We start from the raw sequence: 24,996 nt of genomic DNA, 5'->3' as shown, positions 1-24,996 counted from the left end.
ACAACCCAGATGTTTTCGACTCCCGGCAACCCTAGCTGTGTGGTGCTAGGGCTTCTGGGACCACATCTGGGCTGGCTGGGGCCGAGGAGAGGCAGGGAGCCCCAAAACATGTGGGGGACACAGCTTCGGTGAAGGCCACTCTAGTGTTTTATGGGAGTTTCTCCCCCGGCTCAAAACCATCCCCAAAATTTGGGGCACCCAAGTGGTTTCAGAACATTCAACTTTTACATTCAATTCTTTTTTTCCCACATTAAGCTATCCAAAAAGGTCCTTCCGTGGCCTAAACTGCCACGTGGTCTTTTCCTTCTGCGGATCTGGAAATCAGGCTCTGGAACCCAGAAGCTCGGCAGAGGGTGATGCTACAGCTCCTCAGAATTCCTCTCTCCTCCGAAGACGTTTTCCAGCAGCAACCGGCAAACACACCTCCCCTCTTTTATGGGTTCTCTGGCAAATGTGTGGGTTCTCCGGTACATAGTGCAATTGCTCCGCCTTCCTCCAATGTGTTTAGCAAGACGCAGCTGTCAACAGGAGGTTCTCCCCTGAGCTGCAGGTTCAAATCCACAGGAAGAAGAACAGGCGTTGGGGCAAAATCCTCCGCAATCAAATACAACCTTTGTGTACCCCAGTTCTGTTCCCCCAGCAACCCCCCCCCCCAAGTTTGTGTCGACTATCTTTGGCACCAATTTTGACCCGTCCAGCCCCCCCCAAACCAGATGACTCTTCGACACTCTGCTGCAGGACCAAGAGAACAGGGAAGGCTGTAGCTGGACATGCTGCGTGGATCTTTGGGGAGGGCAGGAATTAACCACCAAACCGAGTTTGGGGGAAATAAACCCGGGCATCCGTACTTGTCAAACGGGAAGCAGAACATAAACGCTGGGAAATCCCAGAGCGGAAGTAACGCTGCGTGGTGCAGTGGCTCAGAACGGAAACTTAAGAGGAGCACAACGCCCGCTGCCCGAAACGTAAACCAAACGGTGGCACGGCGTGAGAAAAATCCCGCCTATGAAAGTTGAGGGAACACCCAGGCTTGAAATGCGGCCGATGAGTAGAAAATGGGCTTTTGCTTCAGAAAGGAAAGAGGGGTCCCCAGGCAATTCTTCAATGCCCCCGGCAGATGGGACCCCAAGTTCCTGGAGCGGTTATAGTCCATATCCCTGGCAGGGCGAACGCTGCCCTGCTGAGATGCCCTCGACCTCCAGGCATTATCCCCAAGCCCCTCCGTGCTCCCACATCCCAAAGAAAGGCCCTTCCACTTCCAGGACCCCCCACGGCTGCCCCCTTCCTCCTCCGGCCTCCCCGCCCTGGCCCATGGAAGAAGCAGCTCCCCCCTCCTCAGCCGAGGGCCTCCTGCCCCAAGTGGCTCCTCCGGTGAGCGGCCAGGTTGCCCTTCTGTGCAAAGTTCTTCCCGCAGGTGAGGCACTGGAAGGGGGCGTCTCCCGCGTGGAGCCTCCGGCCGGGGCTTGCGGGGGCCTCCTTGGGGTGCCTGCGGCCCTCCTCGCCCTGCGGCGGCCTCTCGGCCTGGTGGCGGGTCCTGCGGTGGCCGGCCAGGCTGCTCCGGCGGCCGAAGGCCTCTCCGCACTCCGGGCAGGGGAAGGCCGCCCCGTTCTGGCGGGGCTTCTGCTGGTGCTTCACCCGCAGCGGCCTCTGCGCGTCACCCTCCTCGCGGGGCCTCCCCCGGGTCTGCATCCGCGGCGGGGAGGGCGCCCCTGGCTTCTCCTGGGCGGGGGGGCCGCAGCTGCCTTTCTGGCGGTGGGCGAGGAGCAAGCGCTGTTCCCGGAAGGTCTTCCCGCAGACTGAGCAGGAGGGGGCCCCCTCTCCACCGCCACTGCCGTGCACCCTCTGGTGGGTCAGGAGGTTCTGTTTGAGGCTGAAGCGTTTGCCGCAAACGCCGCATCCGAAGGGCTTCTCCCCGGTGTGGATCCTCTGGTGGATGATGAGGTTGTGCTTGAGGGTGAAGCCTCGCCCGCACTCGGGGCACACAAAGGCCCGCTCGCCTGCGTGCTGCTGCTTCTGGTGGCGCAAGAGGCTCAGCGGGTGCGGGAAGCTCTCGCCACAGGCCGCGCATTTGTGGTGCTCCTCCTCCTCCACCTGGCTGTGGATGACCAGGGCGTTCTCGTCCCCGGAGCCCTCCTCCCAAGCAGGGAACGGGAAGGGGTTGTCACCCCCCCGCGGGGAAGCCTGGTGGCCCCGGGCGGGCGGCTCCTTGTCTCCCTCCATGGGGCCCTCGCTTCCTGGAAGGGGAGAGAAGAGAGAGGGAAAACACAAGGAAGTTATTGCATTTTTTTAAAAAAAAATCCGTATTTCATCTCACTTTTAATCTGTATGCCACCTTTCTCTAGTACACTGAGTGGGACCTCGGTTCCCGAGCGCCTCCGTTGTCGTACCTTTCGGTTCTCAAATGCCGAAAATCCGGAAGTAAATGCTTCCATTTTCAAACGTTTTTCGGAAGCCGAACGTGCGACGCAGCTTCCAGCGAGTGCAAGAAGCTCGGTTTTTGAGCGTTTTGGAAGCTGAACAGGCTTCCTGGACGGATTACGTTTGAGAACCGAGGTACCACTAACCACAGGGCAGTTCACAAGCTGCAGAAACAACAAAGATCACACGCCTTATAACAATCTGGCCCGGGGAAAAAATCATAATAAAAAACATAACTTTAAAATAAACAACTTATGTCAAATAAAGTAATATTCAATAATCCATTAGAGTAGAACAGTACACAATAAACTTGTTGTCGTTCAGTCGTGTCCGACTCTTCGTGACCCCATGGACCAGAGTACGCCAGGCACGCCTATCCTTCACTGCCTCCCACAGTTTGGCCAAACTCATGTTAGTAGCTTCGAGAACACTGTCCAACCATCTCATCCTCTGTGGTCCCCTTCTCCTTGTGCCCTCCATCTTTCCCAACATCAGGGTCTTTTCCAGGGAGTCTTCTCTTCTCATGAGGTGGCCAAAGTACTGGAGCCTCAGCTTCAGGATCTGTCCTTCCAGTGAGCACCCAGGGCTGATTTCTTTGAGAATGGATAGGTTTGATCTTCTTGCAGTCCATGGGACTCTCAAGAGTCTCCTCCAGCACCATAATTCAAAAGCATCAATTCTTCGGCGATCAGCCTTCTTGATGGTCCAGCTCTCACTTCCGTACATTACTACTGGGAAAACCATAGCTTTAACTATACGGACCTTTGTTGGCAAGGTGATGTCTTTGCTTTTTAAGATGCTGTCTAGGTTTGTCATTGCTTTCCTCCCAAGAAGCAGGCGTCTTCTAATTTCGTGACTGCTGTCACCATCTGCAGTGACCATGGAGCCCAAGAAAGTGAAATCTCTCACTGCCTCCATTTCTTCCCCTTCTATTTGCCAGGAGGTGATGGGACCAGTGGCCATGATCTTAGTTTTTTTGATGTTGAGCTTCAGACCATATTTTGCGCTCTCTTCTTTCACCCTCATTAAAAGCTTCTTTAATTCTTCCTCACTCTCTGCCATCAAGGTTGTATCATCAGCATATCTGAGGTTGTTGATATTTCTTCCGGCAATCTTAATTCCGGTTTGGGATTCATCCAGTCCAGCCTTTCGCATGATGAATTCTGCATATAAGTTAAATAAGCAGGGAGACAATATACAGCCTTGTCGTACTCCTTTCCCAATTTTGAACCAATCAGTTGTTCCATATCCAGTTCTAACTGTAGCTTCTTGTCCCACATAGAGATTTCTCAGGAGACAAATGAGGTGATCCGGCACTCCCATTTCTGTGAGAACTTGCCATAGTTTAAGAACCTGCCATAGTAGCGCCTTAGAGACCAACCAAGTTTGTTCTGGGTATAAGCTTTCGTGTGTATCTATGCTGCTGTCCAAAATAGCCAAAAACTGACAAAATCTCTCCAGGTGCGGCCGGGGGTCGAGACACACACAGGCCCACAACAGTCTGCATTTCCCCAGCTCACCAAAAACCTGGATTTGTGGGGCAAAGTAAACAGGATAATGTGAAACGCAAGCGAGGCCAGGTCCTAGCCTCCGGATCAGGAGAAAACAAGCTGGTTTCATTGCAAGACTCCAAGAGCTGCTGCCAGTCAGAGCAAGCAACACTGAGCCGGAGAGACCCACGTGGTGGTCTGACTCGGCACAAAGCACCAGCTTCCTAAATCCCAGCAGCTGCACCTTCAAGGGACCCCTCTGCCCACCCCCCACCCCACCCCATCCCCGGGCACCCAAGGCTTGGTCAATGCTCCTTTTCCCCGGGCGGAAGGCAGACCTCGCAGGGAGGGCGCTGCAGGAAAAAATTGTGCCAAAAGCCTCAGGGCTATTGCTGAACCGGCTCTGAGTCAGAGCGCACCGAGGCTCCCTCCTTGGAAGAAATAATGATAATATATATATATACACACACACACTCAGAGGGATCTGCCCAGACAAGACTCCTCAAGCTTTCACACAACCTGCCTTTCTCCCTCTTTCCCAAGGAGGGGGGGGGGAATAAGAGTGTGATGACGTCAGCCAAATCACAGCCTCACCTTAACTCCAGGGAGGGGGGGGAGAAGAAACTGCAAGTCCCAGAATGCAACTGGGCAGCTCTACCTGTGCGGCTGGATTTGCAGCCAGGCCTCCGTGGGGCCTGCAGCCTTTGGGGCTTTTTTTTTTTTTTGCAAAGGCTGTGGAAGATTCCCGCCGGCCTCGCGCCTTCTCCAAGGCTTCAGGGTTCCGCCGGGCGCCCTTTGCAAAGCGGATCTTGCTTGCGAGTTGCACATGCACCACCAAAAAGGGGGAAGGGGGGTGCCCAAATGCACACCGTGCAAGAAACAAACACACACACCCCCCGGGTTCTGATTGATTGATTGATTTGCAAAATCAGGGGGAATTGGGGACCCCTCGCCGGCGCGTCCAACGCGGAGCCAAAAGGGCCAAGGTCGCGCGGGGAGTCGGTGGCAGAGAGGCGCCCGCTGCCGTCCTCCGCGCGAGGCTGGAGACTGGGCGGAGGCCGGAGCGCCCGCGGGGCCGGATTGCAGCGAGGCGCGGGCCGCGGGGAAGGGGAAGAAGGAAGCTTCGCCGGCCGGCCACGTGCGCCCGGAGAGGAGTCAGGCCCGAAAGGAAGAAAGGGAGGAGGAGGAGGAGGGGAGGCAGCCTGGGAAGAGGAAGGCTGGGGGGGGTCCTCTGCTTCTATGCAACCCCCCCCTCCAAAAAAAATAGGCTTGCTCCGGATAGCCTTCCCCACGCTCCGTTCACACGGCAGCTGCAAAAGGGAGGGGGAGAGATTGGGTGCAAAGGGGTGAGAGAGAGGGAAGAGGGGGCAACCCCTCCGTCACCCCCACGACCACCCTGGGGATGCCTCACCGTGCCCGGGCTGCTGCTGCTGCTCCTCCTCCGCTTTGCACGAGGCACTGCAGGCAGGATCCGGCCCGCGGGGTTGGCGGAGGGGAGGGGAGGGCCGGCGCTGCCTCCCTTCCTCGCTCGCTCGCCTTTTATTTGCTGCAACGACGTACCTTTTGCAGCAGCAACGGCAGCTCCGCGCTCCTCCTCGGCTTCGCCCAGCAACGGCCCCGCGCGAGGTTTGTTGCAAGACATCCCAGGCACAGGCAGGCAGGCAGGCAGGCAGCAACTGCAACCGCAGCCTCGGGGAGTTTTCCACTTCCTGCAGCTGCAGCAGGAGAAGCCGCGGCGGCTTCTGGCAAGAGCTGCTCTGCCCTCCCCGCGCCGCTTTCCTCTGCTGCGCTGCCTCGAGGGCTGCGCCCAGAGGAGCGCGCGGAGATGCCCGACTGACGCCGTGCCACTATGGCTCAGTGGTGCCACACTGACCGGCAGCAGCAGCAGCAGCAGCCACACTGACCGGCAGGGCTATCAGCTTTGCCCCAGCCCCCAAAATATTCTAGTCCTCATGATCCCGAATAAAGGGTTGAGCTATTAAGGTAGGGGAAATGGTTTTGCATCAAGTCAGACCACTGGCCTATCCTACCAGGAGATGCTGAGGTTTGTATCTTCTGCTTGCAAGTCTCTACCACTGAGTTAAGGCCCAAGAGGGCCCCCCCCCCGAACCGGGGGTGTCCTCAATGCCACACAAGACCATAGGATTGTAGCGGAGGGGTACCCCAAATGTCTATCCCACCCACCACACCGCAGTGCAAGTCAGATATTCAGGCAATCGAGAGCAAGGCAGTGTGGGATAAGGGTTAGAGCGTTGGGCTAGGTCCACAGGGGTCAGCAAACTTTTCCAGCAGGGGGCCGGTCCACTGTCCCTCAGACCTTGTGGGGGGGCGGACTATATTTGGGGTTGGGGGGAATATGAGCGAATTCCTATGCCCCACAAATAACCCAGAGATGCATTTTAAATACAAGCACACATTCCACTCATGTAAAAACACGCCGATTCCCAGACCGTCCGTGGGCCGGATTTAGAAGGCGATTGGGCCGGGCCTTAGTTTGCCTACCCATGGGCTAGGACGTGGCACAGAACAGGGTTCGAATGCCAGTTGGCCATGAAGTTCGCTGGGTGGCCTTGGGTTGCGGCTGCCGCCTCTCCAATGAAACGTGTGTTTTGTTTAAGGTCTTTAGATCCGAGCGGAAAACCTTCCTGTGTTTTGTCCTTGTCCTTGAGAGCAAGGGAGCATGAGCAGATCTGACACACCGGCCCCCTCCCTGCCATGGTGCGGTGCCCTCACGTGAGCTGGAGCTGCTGATCCTTGGCTCTTGGGCAAGTGGCCTTGGCAAGCTGGAGAAGGACTGGGCCGCCTCTGCAAGAAGCAGAGGAGAAACAGCATCTTCGCCAACAGCCTCGCTCCTTCTCCGGACAGACAAAGTCTTTGTCTCCCTGTTGATGGCATTTATTTCTCACTGTTCCCTCCCCGGAGCTCGGAGTGCCTTATCTGCTTCTCCCTCCTCCTCCTTCAATTCCCACGAGGACATTGAGGCCGGTGGGGGTGAGAGAAAGGCAGCGACTGGCCCCCAAGGTCACCACTGAGTGGGTTGGGTGGCCATCTGTCACGAGTGCTTTAGCACTGCAGAGGGTTGGGCTAGATGACCCACGGGGTCCCTTCCAACTCAGCCAATGCAATTCTGGGCTGCATCAATAGGAGTATAGCGTCTAGATCAAGGGAAGTAATAGTACCACTGTATTCCGCTCTGGTCAGACCTCACCTGGAATACTGTGTCCAGTTCTGGGCACCACAGTTCAAGAAGGATACTGACAAGCTGGAACGTGTCCAGAGGAGGGCAACCAAAATGGTCCAAGGCCTGGAAACGATGCCTTATGAGGAACGGCTTAGGGAGCTGGGTATGTTTAGCCTGGAGAAGAGAAGGTTAAGGGGTGATATGATAGCCATGTTCAAATATATAAAAGGATGTCATATAGAGGAGGGAGAAAGGTTGTTTTCTGCTGCTCCAGAGAAGCGGACACGAGGCAATGGATTCAAACTACAAGACAGAATATTCCACCTAAACATTAGGAAGAACTTCCTGACAGTGAGAGCTGTTCGGCAGTGGAATTTGCTGCCAAGGAGTGTGGTGGAGTCTCCTTCTTTGGAGGTCTTTAAGCGGAGGCTTGACATCCATCTGTCAGGAATGCTTGGATGGTGTTTCCTGCTAGGCAGGGGGTTGGACTGGATGGCCCTTGGGGTCTCTCCCAACTCTAGGATTCTATGATCTCTAGGATTCTAGAATTCTTTAATTTGCCGTAAAGGTGGGGATTAGGCTGAATGGGGTGTTAGGGGAGGGGTCGTACCTGTGGGTCATGCTCCTTCTGGGATGGTTTGTTCCCCTTGGGTCCCCAACCTTCACTCCCACCTGTGGCTCCCAGATGCTCTGTGCATGAGGCAGTGGCCACATCCCAGGAATGGCTTCAACTGGCCGGCTAGACCAGGCATAGGCAAACTTGGCCCTCCAGATGTTTTGGGACTACAACTCCCATCATCCCTAGCTAAGAGGACCAGTGGTCAGAGATGATGGGAATTGTAGTCTCAAAACATCTGGAGGGCGAGTTTGCCTATGCCTGGGCTAGACGGCTGATCTCCAAAGAATTGATGCTTTTGAATTATGGTGCTGGAGGAGACTCTTGAGAGTCCCATGGACTGCAAGAAGATCAAACCTATCCATCCTTAAAGAAATCAGCCCTGAGTGCTCACTAGAAGGACAGATCCTGAAGTTGAGGCTCCAGTACTTTGGCCACCTCATGAGAAGAGAAGACTCCCTAGAAAAGACCCTGATGTTGGGAAAGATGGAGGGCACAAGGAGAAGGGGGCAACAGAGGATGAGATGGTTGGACAGTGTTCTCGAAGCGACTGGCATGAGTTTGGCCAAACTGCGAGAGGCAGTGAAAGATAGGCATGCCTGGCGTGCTCTGGTCCATGAAGAGTCGGACAATCCCAGAGAAAGTTTAATAAAAATATTGGAATTAATAACAGCATTTGGGAAGGTTGCGGGATTTAAATTAAATATTAGTAAGACCAAGCTGATGGCAAAAAATTTGCCATTAGTAGAAAAAGAAGAATTAGAAAAATTGACAAAACTCAAGGTATGTCAAAAGATAAAATATTTGGGAATCTGGATATCTACCAAAAACATAAATCTATATGAGGACAATTATGTAAAAACCTGGACAGATATTAAAAAGGATTTGGAGAGGTGGAGTAAATTGAAATTATCATTCTGGGGACGTATCTCCGTGGTAAAGATGAGCATCTTACCTAAGCTATTGTTCCTATTCCAATCTATCCCGATCATAGGGAAAATGAGTTACATTGAGGCCTGGCAGAAAGAGGTATCTAAATTCATATGGTCAGGAAATAGACCAAGGATTAAACACACTCTGTTAATAGACCATAAAAACAGAGGGGGGTTTGGGCTTCCCGACTTCAAATTATACTACGAGGCAGCATGCCTCGTTTGGATTAAAGAATGGTGCCAACTTAAAAATATTGAACTTTTAGATCTGGAAGGTTACGATAACCGTTTCGGATGGCACGCGTACCTTCAGTATGATAAAGCAAGAATTCATAAAGGCTTTACAGGACATATTATAAGAGGCGCGTTGTTTAAAGTTTGGGAAAGATATAAAGGCCTTTTAGAAGTCAAAACGCCCAAATGGATCTCTCCAGAAGAGGCTAAAGCATTAAAGAAGAAAAATATGAAGGGGAACTGGTTAAAGTATAACGATTTATTAAAGGAAGAAAATGGCCAAATAAAATTAAGAGAATATGAGGAGGTAAAAGAACATCTGACAAGTTGGCTTGACTATCATCAAATATATGGAACATTCAGAGAAGATAGAAAAGTCGGCTTTGCCGAAAAGCCATCTAAATTTGAGACAGAAATAATAAATAATAATTCAAAAACATTATCAAAAATATATCAAATTCTCCTCGAATGGAAGGTAAAAGAGGAGGAAGTCAAAGAGGTTATGGTGAGATGGGCCCAAGACATTGGCCATCCCATAATGTTAGAACAGTGGGAAAAACTCTGGAAAACAACAATGAAGTTCACGGCATGTTATAGCATTAAAGAAAATATTCTCAAAATGCAATACAGATGGTACCTGACTCCCTCACGGCTCTCAAAGATGTACAAAAATCTTGCAAATATTTGCTGGCGATGTGGGGAGGCCAATGGTAACATGTACCACATGTGGTGGACTTGTAAAAAGATTAAAGAATTTTGGAATACAATATATGAAGAACTTAAGAAACTATTAGGAATATCTTTTTCTAAAAAACCAGAGGCATTTCTCCTAAGTATTATTGGGAATGACATACCAGAGAGATTAAAAGATATTTTTTTATACGGAACAGCTGCTGCACGGATGCTGATCGCAGCAAATTGGAAAGGGGAAAACGCCCCAAAAATTAAGGATTGGCAAAATAAATTTCAAGAATATGTAGAGATGGCTCAGCTAACCAGCAGCCTGAGAGGAAATAATAGACAGGAGTTTGTTAAAAAATGGGAGAGATATAAAAAATACCTGCAAGGAATTGAAAATGGTATAAAGTCTGTGGCGGCCTTTGAATAACCCTGGAGGAAAAAAATGAAAATGAAAATGAGTTTGAGAAAAAGAAGCTGTATTCGGTAATGTAGAAGGTTTTGGATATAAATAAAGAAAAAAAAAATTGTTAAGTATCTTCACAAGTAGAAAAGGAGTACACAACAGGAAAGACAGGAAGTCTATTTATGTATTTATTTATGTATTTATGTACTTGAATTTGTTAGCGATGCAAGTATTAATTTGGACTTGGGTTATGCGTAGATTTATGTAAATAATTAAGGTTTATATTGTTGTTTGTTTATCTTTTGATTTTGTATTATTATCTCTATGTTGAGTTTGACGAGTGTATGTTTATGTGTTGTAAATAAACTTAATAAATGCAAAAAAAAAAAAAAAGAGTCGGACACGACTGAACGACTGAACAACAACGGGCTAGACCAAGTGAGGGTAGCCAGTGGGTCTCAAACCCTCAGTGAGTTAGGGGCTTTCCCTGTGTGTGAAGACGAGACCAAGAGTGGGTCCAACAGTCAAGAAGGCAGTTTCTGCACTTGTTGTAGAGGGAAGGGAGCCCATCTAGGAGAAGGAGAAACCTCTGGTGCCTTGTGCGGCATCTTTAGGAGAGAGAAACGGCTCAGGAGGAAAACCTATACAAATCTGGAGTGCAGTCCCTAAATCCGGAGTGGAGTCCTGGCAACTCCTGCAGCCAAGCTGGTGGCAAACATCTTGCTCTGCTCTCCTTTGGACCCCATCAGGGAGGCCGAGGGGGGGGGAGGTGTCTTGTCGTCTGGGCCGCCCAGGATCTCCATGCACACTGACCAGGCCTGTGTCCCAGGGGGGGAGGTCATTTCAGGGGTGCCAATGCAGCAATCTGACTTCACCCCTCCATTGTCTCTGGAGACAGAGGAATGCCAAATGCTTTCCTCTCTCATTCCTGGGTCCAGTTGCTGGGATGGCCAGGCCAGCCTGCTTGTTGTTGTTCAGTCGTTCAGTCGTGTCCGACTCTTCGTGACCCCATGGACCAGAGCACACCAGGCACACCTATCCTTCACTGCCTCTCGCAGTTTGGCCAAACTCATGTTAGTCGCTTCGAGAACACTGTCCAACCATCTCATCCTCTGTCGTCCCCTTCTCCTTGTGCCCTCCATCTTTCCCAACATCAGGGTCTTTTCCAGGGAGTCTTCTCTTCTCATGAGGTGGCCAAAGTCTTGGAGCCTCAGCTTCAGGATCTGTCCTTCCAGTGAGCACTCAGGGCCGATTTCCTTGAGAATGGAGAGGTTTGATCTTCTTGCAGTCCATGGGACTCTCAAGAGTCTCCTCCAGCACCATAATTCAAAAGCATCAATTCTTCGGCCTGCTAATAAGTACGAGTCCTTAAGGAGACAAAGGGGGTGTAGCTCTGTGCCAGAGGGCAAACGGGGGGGGGGCCTCCCTTTCCTGGTTAGTTAGAAAGACAAAAGGGAAGAGTTGAGAGTTGAACTGTGAGCTAGAAGCTGCAGGCCTGAAAGGCAGAGAAAAAAGCCATGCCTGATTTCTGCTGGGATCCAAGGCTGTGGCCATGGGGGAGAAGCAAGGCTTTGTGGGGGGGGGGTGTTAATTCTGTGAACCCCTCCATCATAGGCTCAGGCTGTGTATAGATGTATACTATAAAACTTAGAAACACCACACTCTCCCCTATCCCTCATTCCCAAAAGGAAACACAAACCCAGGGGGAGAGGCTAGGAACCCCTGGAATCTCCCACCGTTCAGAGATTGGTGTGTAAGGAGAGCCTGCAGGGTCAGGCCAATGGGACCATCTTGTCCAGAATCCTGTTCTCACAGTGGCCAACCAGATGCCCGTGCGAAACCCGCAAGCAGGATTCAAACGCAAGATCAACACTCCCCTTTCCATGGTTTCCAGCAACTGGGATTCAGAAGCATTGTTGCCTCCTCCTCCATGAATTTGCCTAATCCTGTGGCAGGGAGTTCCGCACTTTAACTATGCACCAGCCTCACTGGGCTTCATGCATTGGTCCAAGCCCTTTTCCGCGCTGCTCAGGTTGGCAGCCAACGTGGCGTCGATGCGAGCTGTTCCCAAGAGATCGGCTGCCGATATTTCACAAGGTTTTCTTAATTCCCTGCCAATTGGGATTCTCGAGGAGGCAGCGTTTGCCAACCTGTTGCCCTTCAGCAGTTTTGGGATACGACTTCCCAGCCGTGGGAAAGAGGGAGGCTAAGAAGGCACTGCCTGAGCCTGCCCGGCCTTGTGGAAACAGGAGATCTGGGCTGGAAACGCTTTTGCGGGCGAAAATAAAAAGGTGGAGATTAAAAATGTGCAGGAAAGGGCAAGCCAAAGGATTAAGGAGCAACTCCCCAATGAAGAAAGGCTGAAACGTTTGGGGAGTTTTTAAAAGGAGGCACGGGGTGGAGAAAGCGAGAAAAGTTTTCTCTCCCTTTCTCATTGCACTAGAGCTCACGCACATCCAATGGAGCTGAATGGAAGATTCTGGAGAGGATCATAGAATCGCAGAGTTGGAAGGGACCCCCAAAGGTCATCTAGACCAACCCCCTGCAAGGCAGAAATAATAATAATAATAATAATAATAATAATAATAATAATAATAATAATAATTTATTACTTATACCCCGCCCATCTGGCTGGGTTTCCCTAGCCACTCTGGGCGGTTCCCAGCAGAATATGAAAAATAGAATCAAACATTAAAAACTTCCCTAAACAGGGCTGCCTTTCAGATGTCTTCTAAAAGTCAGATAGTTGGCTTTTTTCCTTGACATCTGGTGGGAGGGTGTTCCACAGGGCAGGCGCCACTACCGAGAAGGCCCTCTGCCTGGTTCCCTGTAACTTGGCTTCTCGCAGGGAGGGAACCGCCAGAAGGCCCTCAGAGCCGGACCTCAGTGTCCGGGCTGAACGATGGGGGTGGAGACGCTCCTTCAGGTATACTGGACCGAGGCCGTTTAGGGTTTTCAAGGTCAGCACCAACACTTTGAATTGTGCTCGGAAACATACTGGGAGCCAATGTAGGTCTTTCAAGAACGGTGTTTTGTGGTCCCGGCGGCCACTCCCAGTCACCAGTCTAGCTGCCGCATTCTGGATTAGTTGTAGTTTCCAGGTCACCTTCAAAGGTAGCCCCACGTAGAGCGCATTGCAGTAGTCCAAGCGGGAGATAACCAGAGCATGCACCACTCTGGTGAGACAGTCCGCGGGCAGGTAGGGTCTCAGCCTGCGTACCAGATGGAGCTGGTAGACAGCTGCCCTGGGCACATAATTGACCTGCACCTCCATGGACAGCTGTGAGTCCAAAATGACTCCCAGGCTGCGCACCTGGTCCTTCAGGGGCACAGTTACCCCATTCAGGACCAGGGAGTCCTCCACACCTGCCCGCCTCCTGTCCCCCAAAAACAGTACTTCTGTCTTGTCAGGATTCAACCTCAATCTGTTAGCCGCCATCCATCCTCCAACCGCCTCCAGACACTCACACAGGACATTCACCGCCCTCACTGGTTCTAGATACAGGTAGGTAGCCATGTTGGTCTGCCATAGTCAAAACAAAATAATAATAATAAAAAATTCCTTCCAGTAGCACCTTAGAGACCAACTAAGTTTGTTCTTGGTATGAGCTTCTATCTGAAGAAGTGTGTATGCACACGAAAGCTCATACCAAGAACAAACTTAGTCGGTCTCTAAGGTGCTACTGGAAGGAATTTTTTTATTTTGTTTTCACTGGTTCTGATTTAAAAGAGAGGTAGAGTTGGGTGAAGGGACGCAGGTGGCGCTGTGGGTTAAACCACAGAGCCTAGGGCTTGCTGATCAGAAGGTCGGTGGTTCGAATCCCTGTGATGCCGTTGCTCGGTCCCTGCTCCTGCCCACCTAGCAGTTTGAAAGCATGTCAAAGTGCAAGTAGATAAATAGGTACCGCTCTGGCGGAAAGGTAAACGGCGTTTCCTTGCGCTGCTCTGGTTCTCCAGAAGCGGCTTAGTCATGCTGGCCACATGACCCAGAAAAAATGTCTGTGGAGAAACATCAGCTCCCTTGGCCAGTAAAGCGAGATGAGCACTGCAACCCCAGTCGTCTGCGACTGGACCTAATGGTCAGGGGTCCCTTTACCTTTACTAGAGTTGGGTGTCATCCGCATACTGATGAACACCCAGCCCAAACCCCCTGATGATCTCTCCCAGCGGCTCCAATTTTAAAAAGCATAAAAATAAGACAACTTTTTCTGTTGCAGGAGACCAATGGCTCCCAACATATTATAAAGTGATAAATCATCAAACATTAAAAACTTCTGTAAACAGGGCTGCCTTCAGATGTTTAAAATGTTTAAAATATTATTATTAATAATAATAAAGTGATAAATCATCAAACATTAAAAACTTCTGTAAACAGGGCTGCCTTCAGATGTTGAAAATGTTTAAAATATTAATATTAATAATAATAATAATAATAATAATAATAATAATAATAATAATACCTTTACTAGAGTTGGGTGTCATCCGCATACTGATGAACACCCAGCCCAAACCCCCTGATGATCTCTCCCAGCGGCTCCAATTTTAAAAAGCATAAAAATAAGACAACTTTTTCTGTTGCAGGAGACCAATGGCTCCCAACATATTATAAAGTGATAAATAATCAAACATTAAAAACGTCCGTAAACAGGGCTGCCTTCAGATGTTTAAAATATTATTATTACTATTATTAATAAAGTGATAAATAATCAAACATTAAAAACTTCTGTAAACAGGGCTGCCTTCAGATGTTTAAAATGTTTAAAATATTATTATTATTATTATTATTATTATTATTAATAAAGTGATAAATCATCAAACATTTAAAACTTCCGTAAACAGGGCTGCGTTCAGAGGTTTAAAATGTGCTGCACATTCCCTGCTCCCCAAAGCCTTGGGTCCTCCAGTCGCCGCTGAACTACAACTCCCACCAGCTTCGGCAAGCAGAAGGGGCGGAATCATGGAATTGCAGTTGGAAGGGACCCCCAAGGGGCATCTAGCCCAACCCTCTGCAACACAGCATCGCTGCTCCATGGTGATGGGAGGTGTAATCTGGCACACCCGCGACTAGACTAACGGAGAAGCAAGATCGCCTCCGTCCTAGGCTCAGGTTGTAGATATGTGTAAATAAAACCATATACCCTAAAGACACCACAGTCTCCGCTGACCTTCCAAGGAAACCGAACCTTGGGCCTGGAACCCCGGGGGTTTCTCAGCTTTCAGAGATGGGGGGGGGGGGCACGTAAAAGCAGCCAGAGAAACAGAGGCACATTTCACAGATGTTTTAATGCAATCTCCACCCCACCAAGGAAAGGCCCCGCTCTCAAGCGACCGATCGTCTCCCTGCGGTAAATGCACTTGAGGCCCCGATTCACACAAGACAGAATGAAGGGGTTATGTCCGAATGAGCAGGCGCGGATCTGCCCTCCCTTGGAAGAACGTCGCTCCTCTCCGTGGGTCTGAAACGAGCACGTCGGGAAGATTTCTTTCCAACCTTTAGAAATTTAACGCTCGATGGGCACCGAAGACTCCGGTCTAAGGTTCGGAAGAAACCTTGCTTCTTTCCGGAAGGGGGTCTCCGTGGGGTCGGCGATGGGAGGAGCCGGGCAAAGTTTGGAGCCTGTGAGAAACTAGGAGCGCCAGGTCATGAGCTAGCTCCAAACGTTTGCTGGGTGCGGAAAGGATGCAAGAGGCAAGTTTTTAAAAAAGAAACCTTTAACAGCCTTGCCGTCTTTCCCAGCTCGGTTCCCCACTAAATGCTTTGGACTACAACTCCCATCGTGCTGCGTTGGCTGGGGACTGATGGGAGTTGTAGCCCAAAACACCTCGGAGGGCACCAGGTTGCCGAAGGCTATGCTGCACTGAATGGAGCCCAGCCATAATGGATCACAACGCAATCGACAACCACCTTATTTTCGCAGTTGCAGAAAAACGGCAAAGAAGAGGTTACCCAGGCCGTGGTGAGCTATATTCAACATGGTTGGTCACACGCGGTGCCCTGGTGCCTGGTCTGAGGTGGCTGTCCCCTCCATATTTCAGGGATGTGTGGACAAGCTCACCAGGAAATAAGTTCACACCTCACACATCAGCCAGGAAACTTCTTTTGACCTGTTCTGACCACCCAGCAAAGGACACTGAGCAATACCATATCCATTCTGTATCAGGCACACAGGGAAACCCCTGAGGTCCCAACACCAGGAAGGCCCTGCCCCTCCTCATACAACGCTTCTCCTTTGCGCCAACCCCAAATGGTCACCCTCCAGATGTGTGGGAATACAACTCCCATTAACCGGCACAGCTCAACACACCTGGAAGCTGATGGGAGTTGTAGTCCAAATTTTTCGGACGGCGCCCGGGCCACTTAATGTGGTGACTACTATCTGGGAGCCCTTACGCAAAGGACATGCTCTTGACCTAGGTTTGGGGTGGGGAAACTTGCCAAAAAAGCAGCAGCTCAGTCCATGTTATTGCCCTTCACCCAGATCCCGCAGCGAGATCCCACTCTCGCGAACCACAAACGCAGAGGAGATTACAGTTGAGCAGAACGGACAGACGGACGGATGGACGGACACACACAAACAGACACACGCACACACTTTGTCCTGGCTCGCAAGAAAGGCAAGTTTTGGCAACGATCCCCCCCCCCCCGAGCCGGGGTGGTCCCTATCGCGCCTCCACCTTCAGATCGGGTGCCGGCCCTTGTGGGGCGCCCTTCCCGTGCACCCGCTGGTGCTTGGCGAGGTGGTGCTTTTGGACGAAGCGCTTCCCGCACTCGGCGCAGGGGTAGGGCTTCTCCCCCGTGTGGTAGCGCTGGTGCCTGACCAGGTTGGGCTTCTGGCTGAAGCGCTTCCCGCACTCGCCGCACTGGTAAGGCCTCTCGCCGGTGTGGATCCTGCGGTGGATGGTCAGCGCCGACCACGACACGAAGCCTTTCCCGCACTCGTTGCAGATGTACTGCTTCTGCTCCGGGGCGGGGGGCTTGGGGAGCTCGGGCTTCCAGAAGACCCCCTTCTTCGTCTGCGAGAGAGCCAGCGGCCGAGTCCCCGGCTCGACGATCAGGACCGGCTGCCCGACATCGGGCACCTCAGCGGGGCGGAAAAGGCCCTGCCCGCCGGCCACCAGCGATCCCACCACCGCCTCCAAGCTCTCCGGGTGCCCCAGAGCGAAGCGGCCCCCGCCCTCCTCCGCCAGGCCCTCGGATCCCGCGTGGCCGGCCCTCTGGTGCCCCGCGAGGCTCCCCTTGGTGGGGAAGGTCTGCCCGCAGCCGTGGCACTGGAAGCCCTTCTCCGCTGCGTGGGTCCGCTGGTGCTTGAGCAGGTGCTGCTTCTGCGTGAAGCCTTTCCCGCACTGGGTGCAGGCGTGGGGCCTCTCGCCGCTGTGGTAGCGGAGGTGGCGCAGGAGGTTGGGCTTCTGGGTGAAGCTCTTGCCGCACTGGGCGCACGGGAAAGGCTTCTCGCCCGTGTGGATGCGCTGGTGGATGCTCAGCGACGACCACCAGGTGAAGCCTTTGCCGCACTCGCTGCAGATGAACTTCTTCACCCCCCGGCGGCGCCCCTTGGGCCGCGCCACCGCCCAGCTCAGGCTGGCCCGCGCCTCCTCCCGCTGCCTCGCCACTGTCTTCCGGTAGGCCTGCTTCAGCTCCTGGAAAACCAGCCAGCGCTGGCGGGCGTGGACCCGGCGGTGGAGACCCAGCACCGCTTTGTTGCTGAAGCTCCGCTGGCACTCGGGGCAGGCGTGGGGGCCCGGCCGCGCCCGAAAGTGGGTCCGCCGGTGCTTGGCGAGGTGCTGCTTCTGGCGGAAGCGGCGCCGGCACCTGGCGCACTGGAAGGGCCGCTCCCCGGTGTGGTTGCGCAGGTGGCACAGCAGGTTGGGCCTCTGGCCGAAGCTCCTCCCGCACGCCTGCCACCCGAAGGGCTTCTCCCCGGTGTGGGTGCGCTTGTGGGTGTTCAGCGACGACCGCCAGGCAAAGCCTTTCCCACACTCCCTGCCGGTGAAGTCTCCTTCCGCGGCGCCCGTTCTCTGGATCGCTTTGCTCTCCCCAACTCGGACGGCGCCGCGCAGCTCTTCACCCGCCAAGTCCTCCCTTCCTGTGCCATTGGTGCACAAGCCCCTGCTTCCTCCGGAGATGGGGTCATCTTCTTCTTCCTCCTCCTCTGGGGGCATCTTCTGGTTCCTCACTGCCAGTCTGTGCCATCGGGGGAAACTCCTTCTCCGGCCGGCGCACTGAAAAATGGCTCCTTTCGCTGCCCTGCCGGTGGTTCCGTTTGGTTTCTTGGCCTCTTCTTCTGGAAAACTTCCCTCCTCGGTATATCTGGATGTGCGGAGGACTTCTAGAGGACAAAAGGGAAATAACAGAGCCAGAGGTTGGTGGTGGTTGTTTCGAAGGAATAAAAACGTTACTTCACACATGGCAAACCAAGTCGATGGACTATGCTGAAATGGCAAAGTTTTTTTTTTAAAAAAATAAGAAATTTATTGGTATAAATGGCAAAGTTAACTGGAAAGCTCAGGAACCAAGAGGACAAGAACTATAAAAAAACAAATGGGGGGAAATTATAATTTACTTTGGAGACCATTGTAAGCAGATGAAAACATTAGCAGGATTTTAATTTCTCTTGTAAGGTAATAAAGACTTTAGACAATTCATATGGATAAAAATGTGGATAAGGTAATGATATGCAGTTGCAAATGTTAACATAAAGACTATAGGGGATGGGGGGGAGTCAGGAGATTCAGAGAATCTCTGCATATGGATTTGCAAATGATTTTGTTATAAATTTGTATTTGTAAAATCAAATATAAATTTTTTTTTTAAAAAAATGCTGCTTCACACAATGTAAGCTGCAGATTTCAGTGTCATAATATGTGGAGGTAGCCACCAGCTGAATTAGTGATTATAATGACTAATTATTACACTTATATCCCACCTTTCATGAAATCGTATAATGGCAGAGTTGTAAGGGACCCCCAGGGGTCATCTAGCCCCACCCCCTGCAATGGAGGAATCTCGGCTGTGATTTATTAGCAATGCCCCCCCTCATATTACATGTCGCAGTAATCTAGCCTGGAGGTTGCCAACTAACCCAGCCACTCTGGGCGGCTCCCCACAGAATTAAAAGCGCAATAAAACGTCAAACATTAAAAACTTCCCAATACAGGGCTGCCTTCAGACATCTTCTGAAAGTCAGATAGTTGCTTGTTTCCTTGACATCTGATGGGAGGGAGCCACCACCAAGAAGGCCCTCTGCCTGGTTCCCTGTAAGCTCACTTCTCCCAGGGAGGGAACCGCCAGGAGGCCCTCGGAGCTGGACCTCAGTGTCCAGGCAGTTCGCGGGCAGGTAGGGTCTTATCCTGGCAGACAGCTGCCCTGGACCCAGAATTGACCTGCGCCTCCATACGTGGGTTTCTAGAGACAGAGATGTACCCAGGAGGACCCCCAAGCTACGAAATTGCTCCTTCAGAGGGAGCGTGACCCCAATTAAAATGGATAACTTGCCTCCACGCTGGGCATGGGAGCTCCCCACATCTCGGAGGACACCACAAACCTGAGCTGACGTTCCTGGGCGCTTCGATTTCTCCAGAATCTCTCTTATGCAGGAGGCCGCCAATTCCTCTCCTCTCCTCCATCCTTCCCGGCTCGGGGAAGCCTGGAAAACGCAGGAACAGTCATTAATTTGGAAGGAAGAGGCACCCCACCGTCTCTTGCACGGTCGGGGAAGAAACCGCAGAACATCATAAGCCAAGGAGGATTTCTAGGGAGAGCAGCCAGCAACCGTCCTCCCCCAGGAGGCAGGAGGTCCAGGGTGCTGGGCTTTGAAACCCGGAACGCCACAAAGAACCAGAACGGCAAAGTACGATGCGGAAGAAGACATTAAATATGGGCCTGTTCATTGGATGGACCATGTCAGCTCTCATAACAAATTCTCCCCCATGAGCTTGTCCAATCCTCTTTTAAAGCTACCCAGGCTGGTGGCCACCATTGCCTCCTGTGGCAGGGAGTTCCACATGCTGCAGTGCACAAATAAGTCCTTCCTTTTCCATGTTCTGAATCTTCCAACATTCAGCTCCATTGTACGTCCACAAGTTCTAGTGTTATCAGGGAGAAAAACTTTCCTCTTTTTTTTTTTAGTTTTTCATTTATACTTTTCAAATTTATACATTTGATTAGTTTTGCAATCAATTTGACATTCCCAAAATTGACTCCCTTCCCCGTCTTTCCCCCTCTCTTTTCTCTGTCCACTTTCTCCTTGCCAGGAGTAATTTTACAAACTTCTAGCATGTCGACTCTTACTCACCTTTCCCCCTAAACTCAAACCAAACGCTGCACCCTTTCCTCATCGGAAAGTTGCTCCAACCCCCTCAATCTACGTATTTCTTTGCCCTTTCCTGAACACTTTCCCAACTCTATAACGTCACTTTTGAGGCGAAGCAACCAGAACCGTTACCCGGCGCTCCCAAAGCAGCCACACCATAGATACGTTTAACAGCATTACTGTATTAGCAGTTTTAGTTTCAATTCCTTTCCTTATGATCCTAATGTTGAAAGGAACAGGAATATCTCGATTACCCAAAGATGGAAAACATTGCCCGATTTCAACAACTCATTAATGGTGGAATAAGATGGGGAAACTGCATGAAAAACTTTCCTATTTTTTGGAAAGGCAAAACAAAGGTAACCTCTTTTATCTTGACCTGTGATGGGAGGGCGTTCCACAGGGCGGGCGCCACCACCGAGAAGGCCCTCTGCCTGGTTCCCTGTAGCTTTGCTTCTCGCAGGGAGGGAACAGCCAGAAGGCCCTCGGTGCTGGATCTCAGTGTCTGGGCTGAATTATGGGGGTGGAGACGCTCCTTCAGGTATACAGGACCGAGGCTGTTTAGGGCTTTAAAGGTCAGCACCAACACTTTGAATTGTGCTCGGAAACATACTGGGAGCCAATGTAGGTCTTTCAAGACCGGTGTTATATGGTCTCGGCGGCCGCTCCCAGTCCCCAGTCTAGCTGCTGCATTCTGGATTAGTTGTAGTTTCCGGGTCACCTTCAAAGGTAGCCCCACATAGAGTGCATTACAGTAGTCCAAGCGGGAGATAACCAGAGCATGTACCACTCTGGTGAGACAGTCCACGGGCAGGTAGGGTCTCATCCTGCGTACCAGATGGAGCTGGTAGACAGCCGCCCTGGACACAGAATGGACCTGCGCCTCCATGGACAGCTGTGAGTCCAAAATGACTCCCAGGCTGCGCACCTGGTCCTTCAGGGGCACAGTTACCCCATTCAGGACCAAGGAGTCCTCCACACCTGTCCCCCCAAAAACAGTACTTCTGCCTTGTCAGGATTCAACCTCAATCTGTTAGCCACCACCCATCTTCCAACCACCTCCAAACACTCACACAGGACCTTCACCACCTTCACTGGTTCTGATTTGAAAGAGAGGTAGAGCTGGGTATCATCCGCATACTGAGGAACACCCAGCCCAAACCCCCTGATATTCTCTCCCAGCGGCTTCATATAGATATTAAAAAGCATGGGGGAGAGGACGGAACCCTGAGGCACCCCACAAGTGAGAGCTCAGGGGTCTGAACACACACACCCCACCACCACTTTCTGGACACGGCCCAGAAGGAAGGAGCGGAACCACTGTATAACAGTGCCCCCAGCTCCCAACCCCTCTAGCCAGTCCAGAAGGATGTTATGGTCGATGGTGTCAAAGGCCGCTGAGAGATCCAGCAGAACTAGGAAACAGTCAAAACTCTCCACAACAACAACAGTGCCCAATGCTGGCACGATGGCAGCCATTTCTGTGTCTCTGCACCCTCCACCTCTGCAAGTGGTGACCAAAGCAGCAAGATAAACTAAAATAAAATCTGGCCAGCTGTTATGCACGACAGGTGCAGCCCCCCAATGGAGAAAACTCCACCTGTTCGAGTCCTCCTTGTCCTGCAGCTGTCCAAAGTCACAGCGTCTCCGCCTAAGGAGGGGAAGCGGCAACCCCCCGTGAGGTACCTCTATAACCACAGGCAAAATATGCATCATACAATCATAGAGTTGGAAGGGACCCCAAGGGTCCTCTAGTCCAACCCCCTGCAAGGCAGAAATCTCAGCTGAAGCCCCCATGACAGATGGCCCTCCAATCTCTGCTTAGAAACCTCCAAGGAAGGAGAGTCCGCCACATCCCGAGGGGGACCGTTCCACTGTTGAAGAACCCTGTCAGAAAGTTCTTCCGGGTGCTGAGTCAGGATCTCCTTGGATCCGCGGGTTCGAGTCCTACCCTCTGGAGCAGGAGAAAACAAGCTGGCTCCATTTCCCATGCCCCAGCCCTTCAGACATTGGAAGGTGGGTCTCATAACTCCTCTCTGTCTCCCCTTCCAAGATAAACATCCCCAGCTCATTCAAACATTCCTCTTAAGTCTTGATCATCTTGGTTGCTCTCCTCTGCACACCTTCCAGGTTGCCCAAATCATCCTTAAACTGCGGTACCCAGAACCAGACACAGGACTCCAGGTGGGGCCGGCCAAGGAAGGACAGAGCGAGGATATTTGTTGTTCAGTCGTTCAGTCGTGTCCGACTCTTCGTGACCCCATGGACCAGAGCACGCCAGGCACGCCTATCCTCCACTGCCTCCCGCAGTTTGGCCAAACTCATGCCAGTCGCTTCGAGAACACTGTCCAACCATCTCATCCTCTGTCGTCCCCTTCTCCTTGTGCCCTCCATCTTTCCCAACATCAGGGTCTTTTCTAGGGAGTCTTCTCTTCTCATGAGGTGGCCAAAGTACTGGAGCCTCAGCTTCAGGATCTGTCCTTCTAGTGAGCACTCAGGGCTGATTTCTTTGAGAATGGATAGGTTTGATCTTCTTGCAGTCCATGGGACTCTCAAGAGTCTCCTCCAGCACCAGAATCCAAAAGCATCAATTCTTCGGCGATCAGCCTTCTTGATGGTCCAGCTCTCACTTCCGTACATTACTACTGGGAAAACCATAGCTTTAACGGACACAAGCCTTCATTCCCATATAGACGCTTAGCAGCCCTGCTCAGAACCCCCCTGGGGCAGCCACAAGGAGCAAAACATATAAGGGGAAGGAATGGCTTGGCCGGCTGAATTTATGGCTGTCAGAGCAACTGAAGACCTGGGCCAGAAAAGTAGACAGCGCTAGAAAGAGGACACCTCCAGCATTTCCCAGCTCTAAGGACAATCTGCTGGGGGGGGGGGGCTTTTTTATTTGTGGTAGATACACAGCATCCTGCATGAAGCTCTGGTGTTGCTGCCTGTCAGTGCAAGCAATACTGAGCTCGGCGGAGGAATGATACGGCTCTGCATAAGGCTGCTTCCTTATGTGGGCTGGTGGTAGCAGTTGCTTAGCATGCAGAAGGCTCTGAGTTCGAATCCCCAATAGTATGTCCAGGTGTGTGGGGGGGGGGGTGGAGACTCCCCTGCCAGAAATGCTGCCGGTCAGAGGAGACGGCGCTGAGCCAGATGGACCCATACGGTCTGACTCGGTGGGCTGCCAGCTGGGCACGACCTCCTCCTCCGCCTCCTGCACAGGCAGGCAGCCCACGCTCATCGGTGCCAGCTGAGCCCGGAGAGGATGCCCCTCCTGGATCTGGCAGCTCCTGCGAATCTGCAGGTGCCAAAAGCAAATGAAGCCGCCGGAGGACCCAAGAGCCAAAGGCCGAGAGGACCCGCTTGGCTCGGCTGCGCGCCTGGGCATGGCAGGCTCCCTCCATGCAGCCAGCAAAAGGCTCCGGGGGCTTTCTCCTTGGATTCCCCCCCAACAGATCCCGGGATCCTGCTGGGATCCAGTGGATCTGCAGCGCTGAGCATGCCACCCCCACCAAAAAATGCTCCTACCTGGTGACTTTGGCTCTGCAAGGCAATCCCCGCCTTCTGCAACCAGCTGGCTCCTCTGTTTGCACGAGCCAAAGAGAATGCAAGGCCACCTTAAGCAGCTCCGGTGCAATGATTGGTCGCGGCGCCTGCCAATCTCATCCCCGGGCCGGGGCGGGACCGCGGAGGAAAGGCTGCTTCGCGCAGGCGGCAGAAGCGAGCGGGGCGGGGGACGCCGGCACGCAGGGAAGTACGAGGCGGCGCCTGCGATTGGCTGCGGCGCGCAGCCGGGCAGGCGCCATTGGAGAAAGGGAGGGCCAATAGGAAGGTGGCTGGTGCAGCTCGCTCCTCCCCCTCCTCCGCAGGTCAAGGCTTAACCCCTGCGCGTCCAGCGGAAAGTGAAACTTAATAGAAGGAGCAGAATCGCGAAAAGAAAAGGCGTAGGTGAGATGGATGGATAGATAGATAGATAGATAGATAGATAGTTAGATAGATAGATAGACAGCTAGCTTTAAGGTGATGGATTGTTTCCTCTGGTACGTTGTTCCCAGCGGATTGTTATTTTTTAAATAACTTTTTAAAATAGAATTGTGAAGTTGGGACCCCCAAGGGTCATCTAGTCTGACCCGCTGCAATGCTGGAATCACAACTAAGGAATCCCTGACAGGCCCCCCCCCCAAATGCTGTCTGCACGCCTGCGTCCTTGAACCTTGGGGCCCCAGGTGTTGTGGGACTGAAATCCCCATTGTCCCCAGCCAGCATGACCAATGGTCAGAGCAATGGGCCTTTTACTCCAACCACATCTGGGGACTCAAGACTGGAGAGCAACGGAGCCTGCACTGGCTGGCAGCAGCTCTCTGGGGTTCAGGCAGAACTCTCTCCCAGGGATTAGACCTGGGACCTTGTGCCTAGCAAACAGATGCTCTCTGCCACTCAGCGCTTCTGGATCAACGGGGCTGATCCAGACCTCCAAGAGTCAGTGGTCTGCACCCCAGATTTGCCTCTGCCACGAACTCAAACTCACAGGGCCTTGGGAGAGGTCCCCTTTTCTCAGCTAGCAGCTCCCACTTTGCATTCTCATTTTGTGTTTCCCTGATGTGAACTGTCCTGGGATCTTCAGATGAAGGGCAGTATACAAATTAATTAATTAATTAATTAATTAACGGTGATGGTAATGATTATGTCTGAATGCAGAACCTGCAAACCCCAAAGTAGCCCGGGCTGATT

At 52.1% G+C, this 24,996-nt stretch overlaps 2 protein-coding genes across 2 annotated transcripts; both read right to left on the bottom strand.

Moving 5' to 3' along the window:
* Nucleotides 1-668: 668 nt before the first annotated feature.
* LOC117055464 (replication initiator 1-like) lies at nucleotides 669-13,472 on the bottom strand. The gene is made up of 5 exons (XM_033165000.1): nucleotides 13,424-13,472; nucleotides 11,945-12,034; nucleotides 6,642-6,713; nucleotides 5,320-5,709; nucleotides 669-2,234 (listed from the first exon to the last, which is right to left on the bottom strand). The coding sequence occupies exons 1-5, from the start codon at nucleotides 13,470-13,472 to the stop codon at nucleotides 1,336-1,338; spliced, it is 1,500 nt and encodes a 499-aa protein (XP_033020891.1). The 3' UTR covers nucleotides 669-1,335.
* Nucleotides 13,473-16,599: 3,127 nt separating this feature from the next.
* ZNF775 (zinc finger protein 775) lies at nucleotides 16,600-23,888 on the bottom strand. The gene is made up of 3 exons (XM_033166128.1): nucleotides 23,794-23,888; nucleotides 19,498-19,599; nucleotides 16,600-18,282 (listed from the first exon to the last, which is right to left on the bottom strand). The coding sequence occupies exons 2-3, from the start codon at nucleotides 19,577-19,579 to the stop codon at nucleotides 16,616-16,618; spliced, it is 1,749 nt and encodes a 582-aa protein (XP_033022019.1). The 5' UTR covers nucleotides 19,580-19,599; nucleotides 23,794-23,888; the 3' UTR covers nucleotides 16,600-16,615.
* Between the last annotated feature and the right edge of the window lie 1,108 nt (nucleotides 23,889-24,996).

The sequence above is a fragment of the Lacerta agilis genome, chromosome 12, assembly GCF_009819535.1.
Source record: "Lacerta agilis isolate rLacAgi1 chromosome 12, rLacAgi1.pri, whole genome shotgun sequence".
Classification (NCBI taxonomy): Eukaryota; Metazoa; Chordata; class Lepidosauria; order Squamata; family Lacertidae; genus Lacerta; species Lacerta agilis.
The sequence above is the reverse complement of the archived record's forward strand: the minus strand, read 5'-3'. Positions and strand labels throughout refer to the sequence as shown.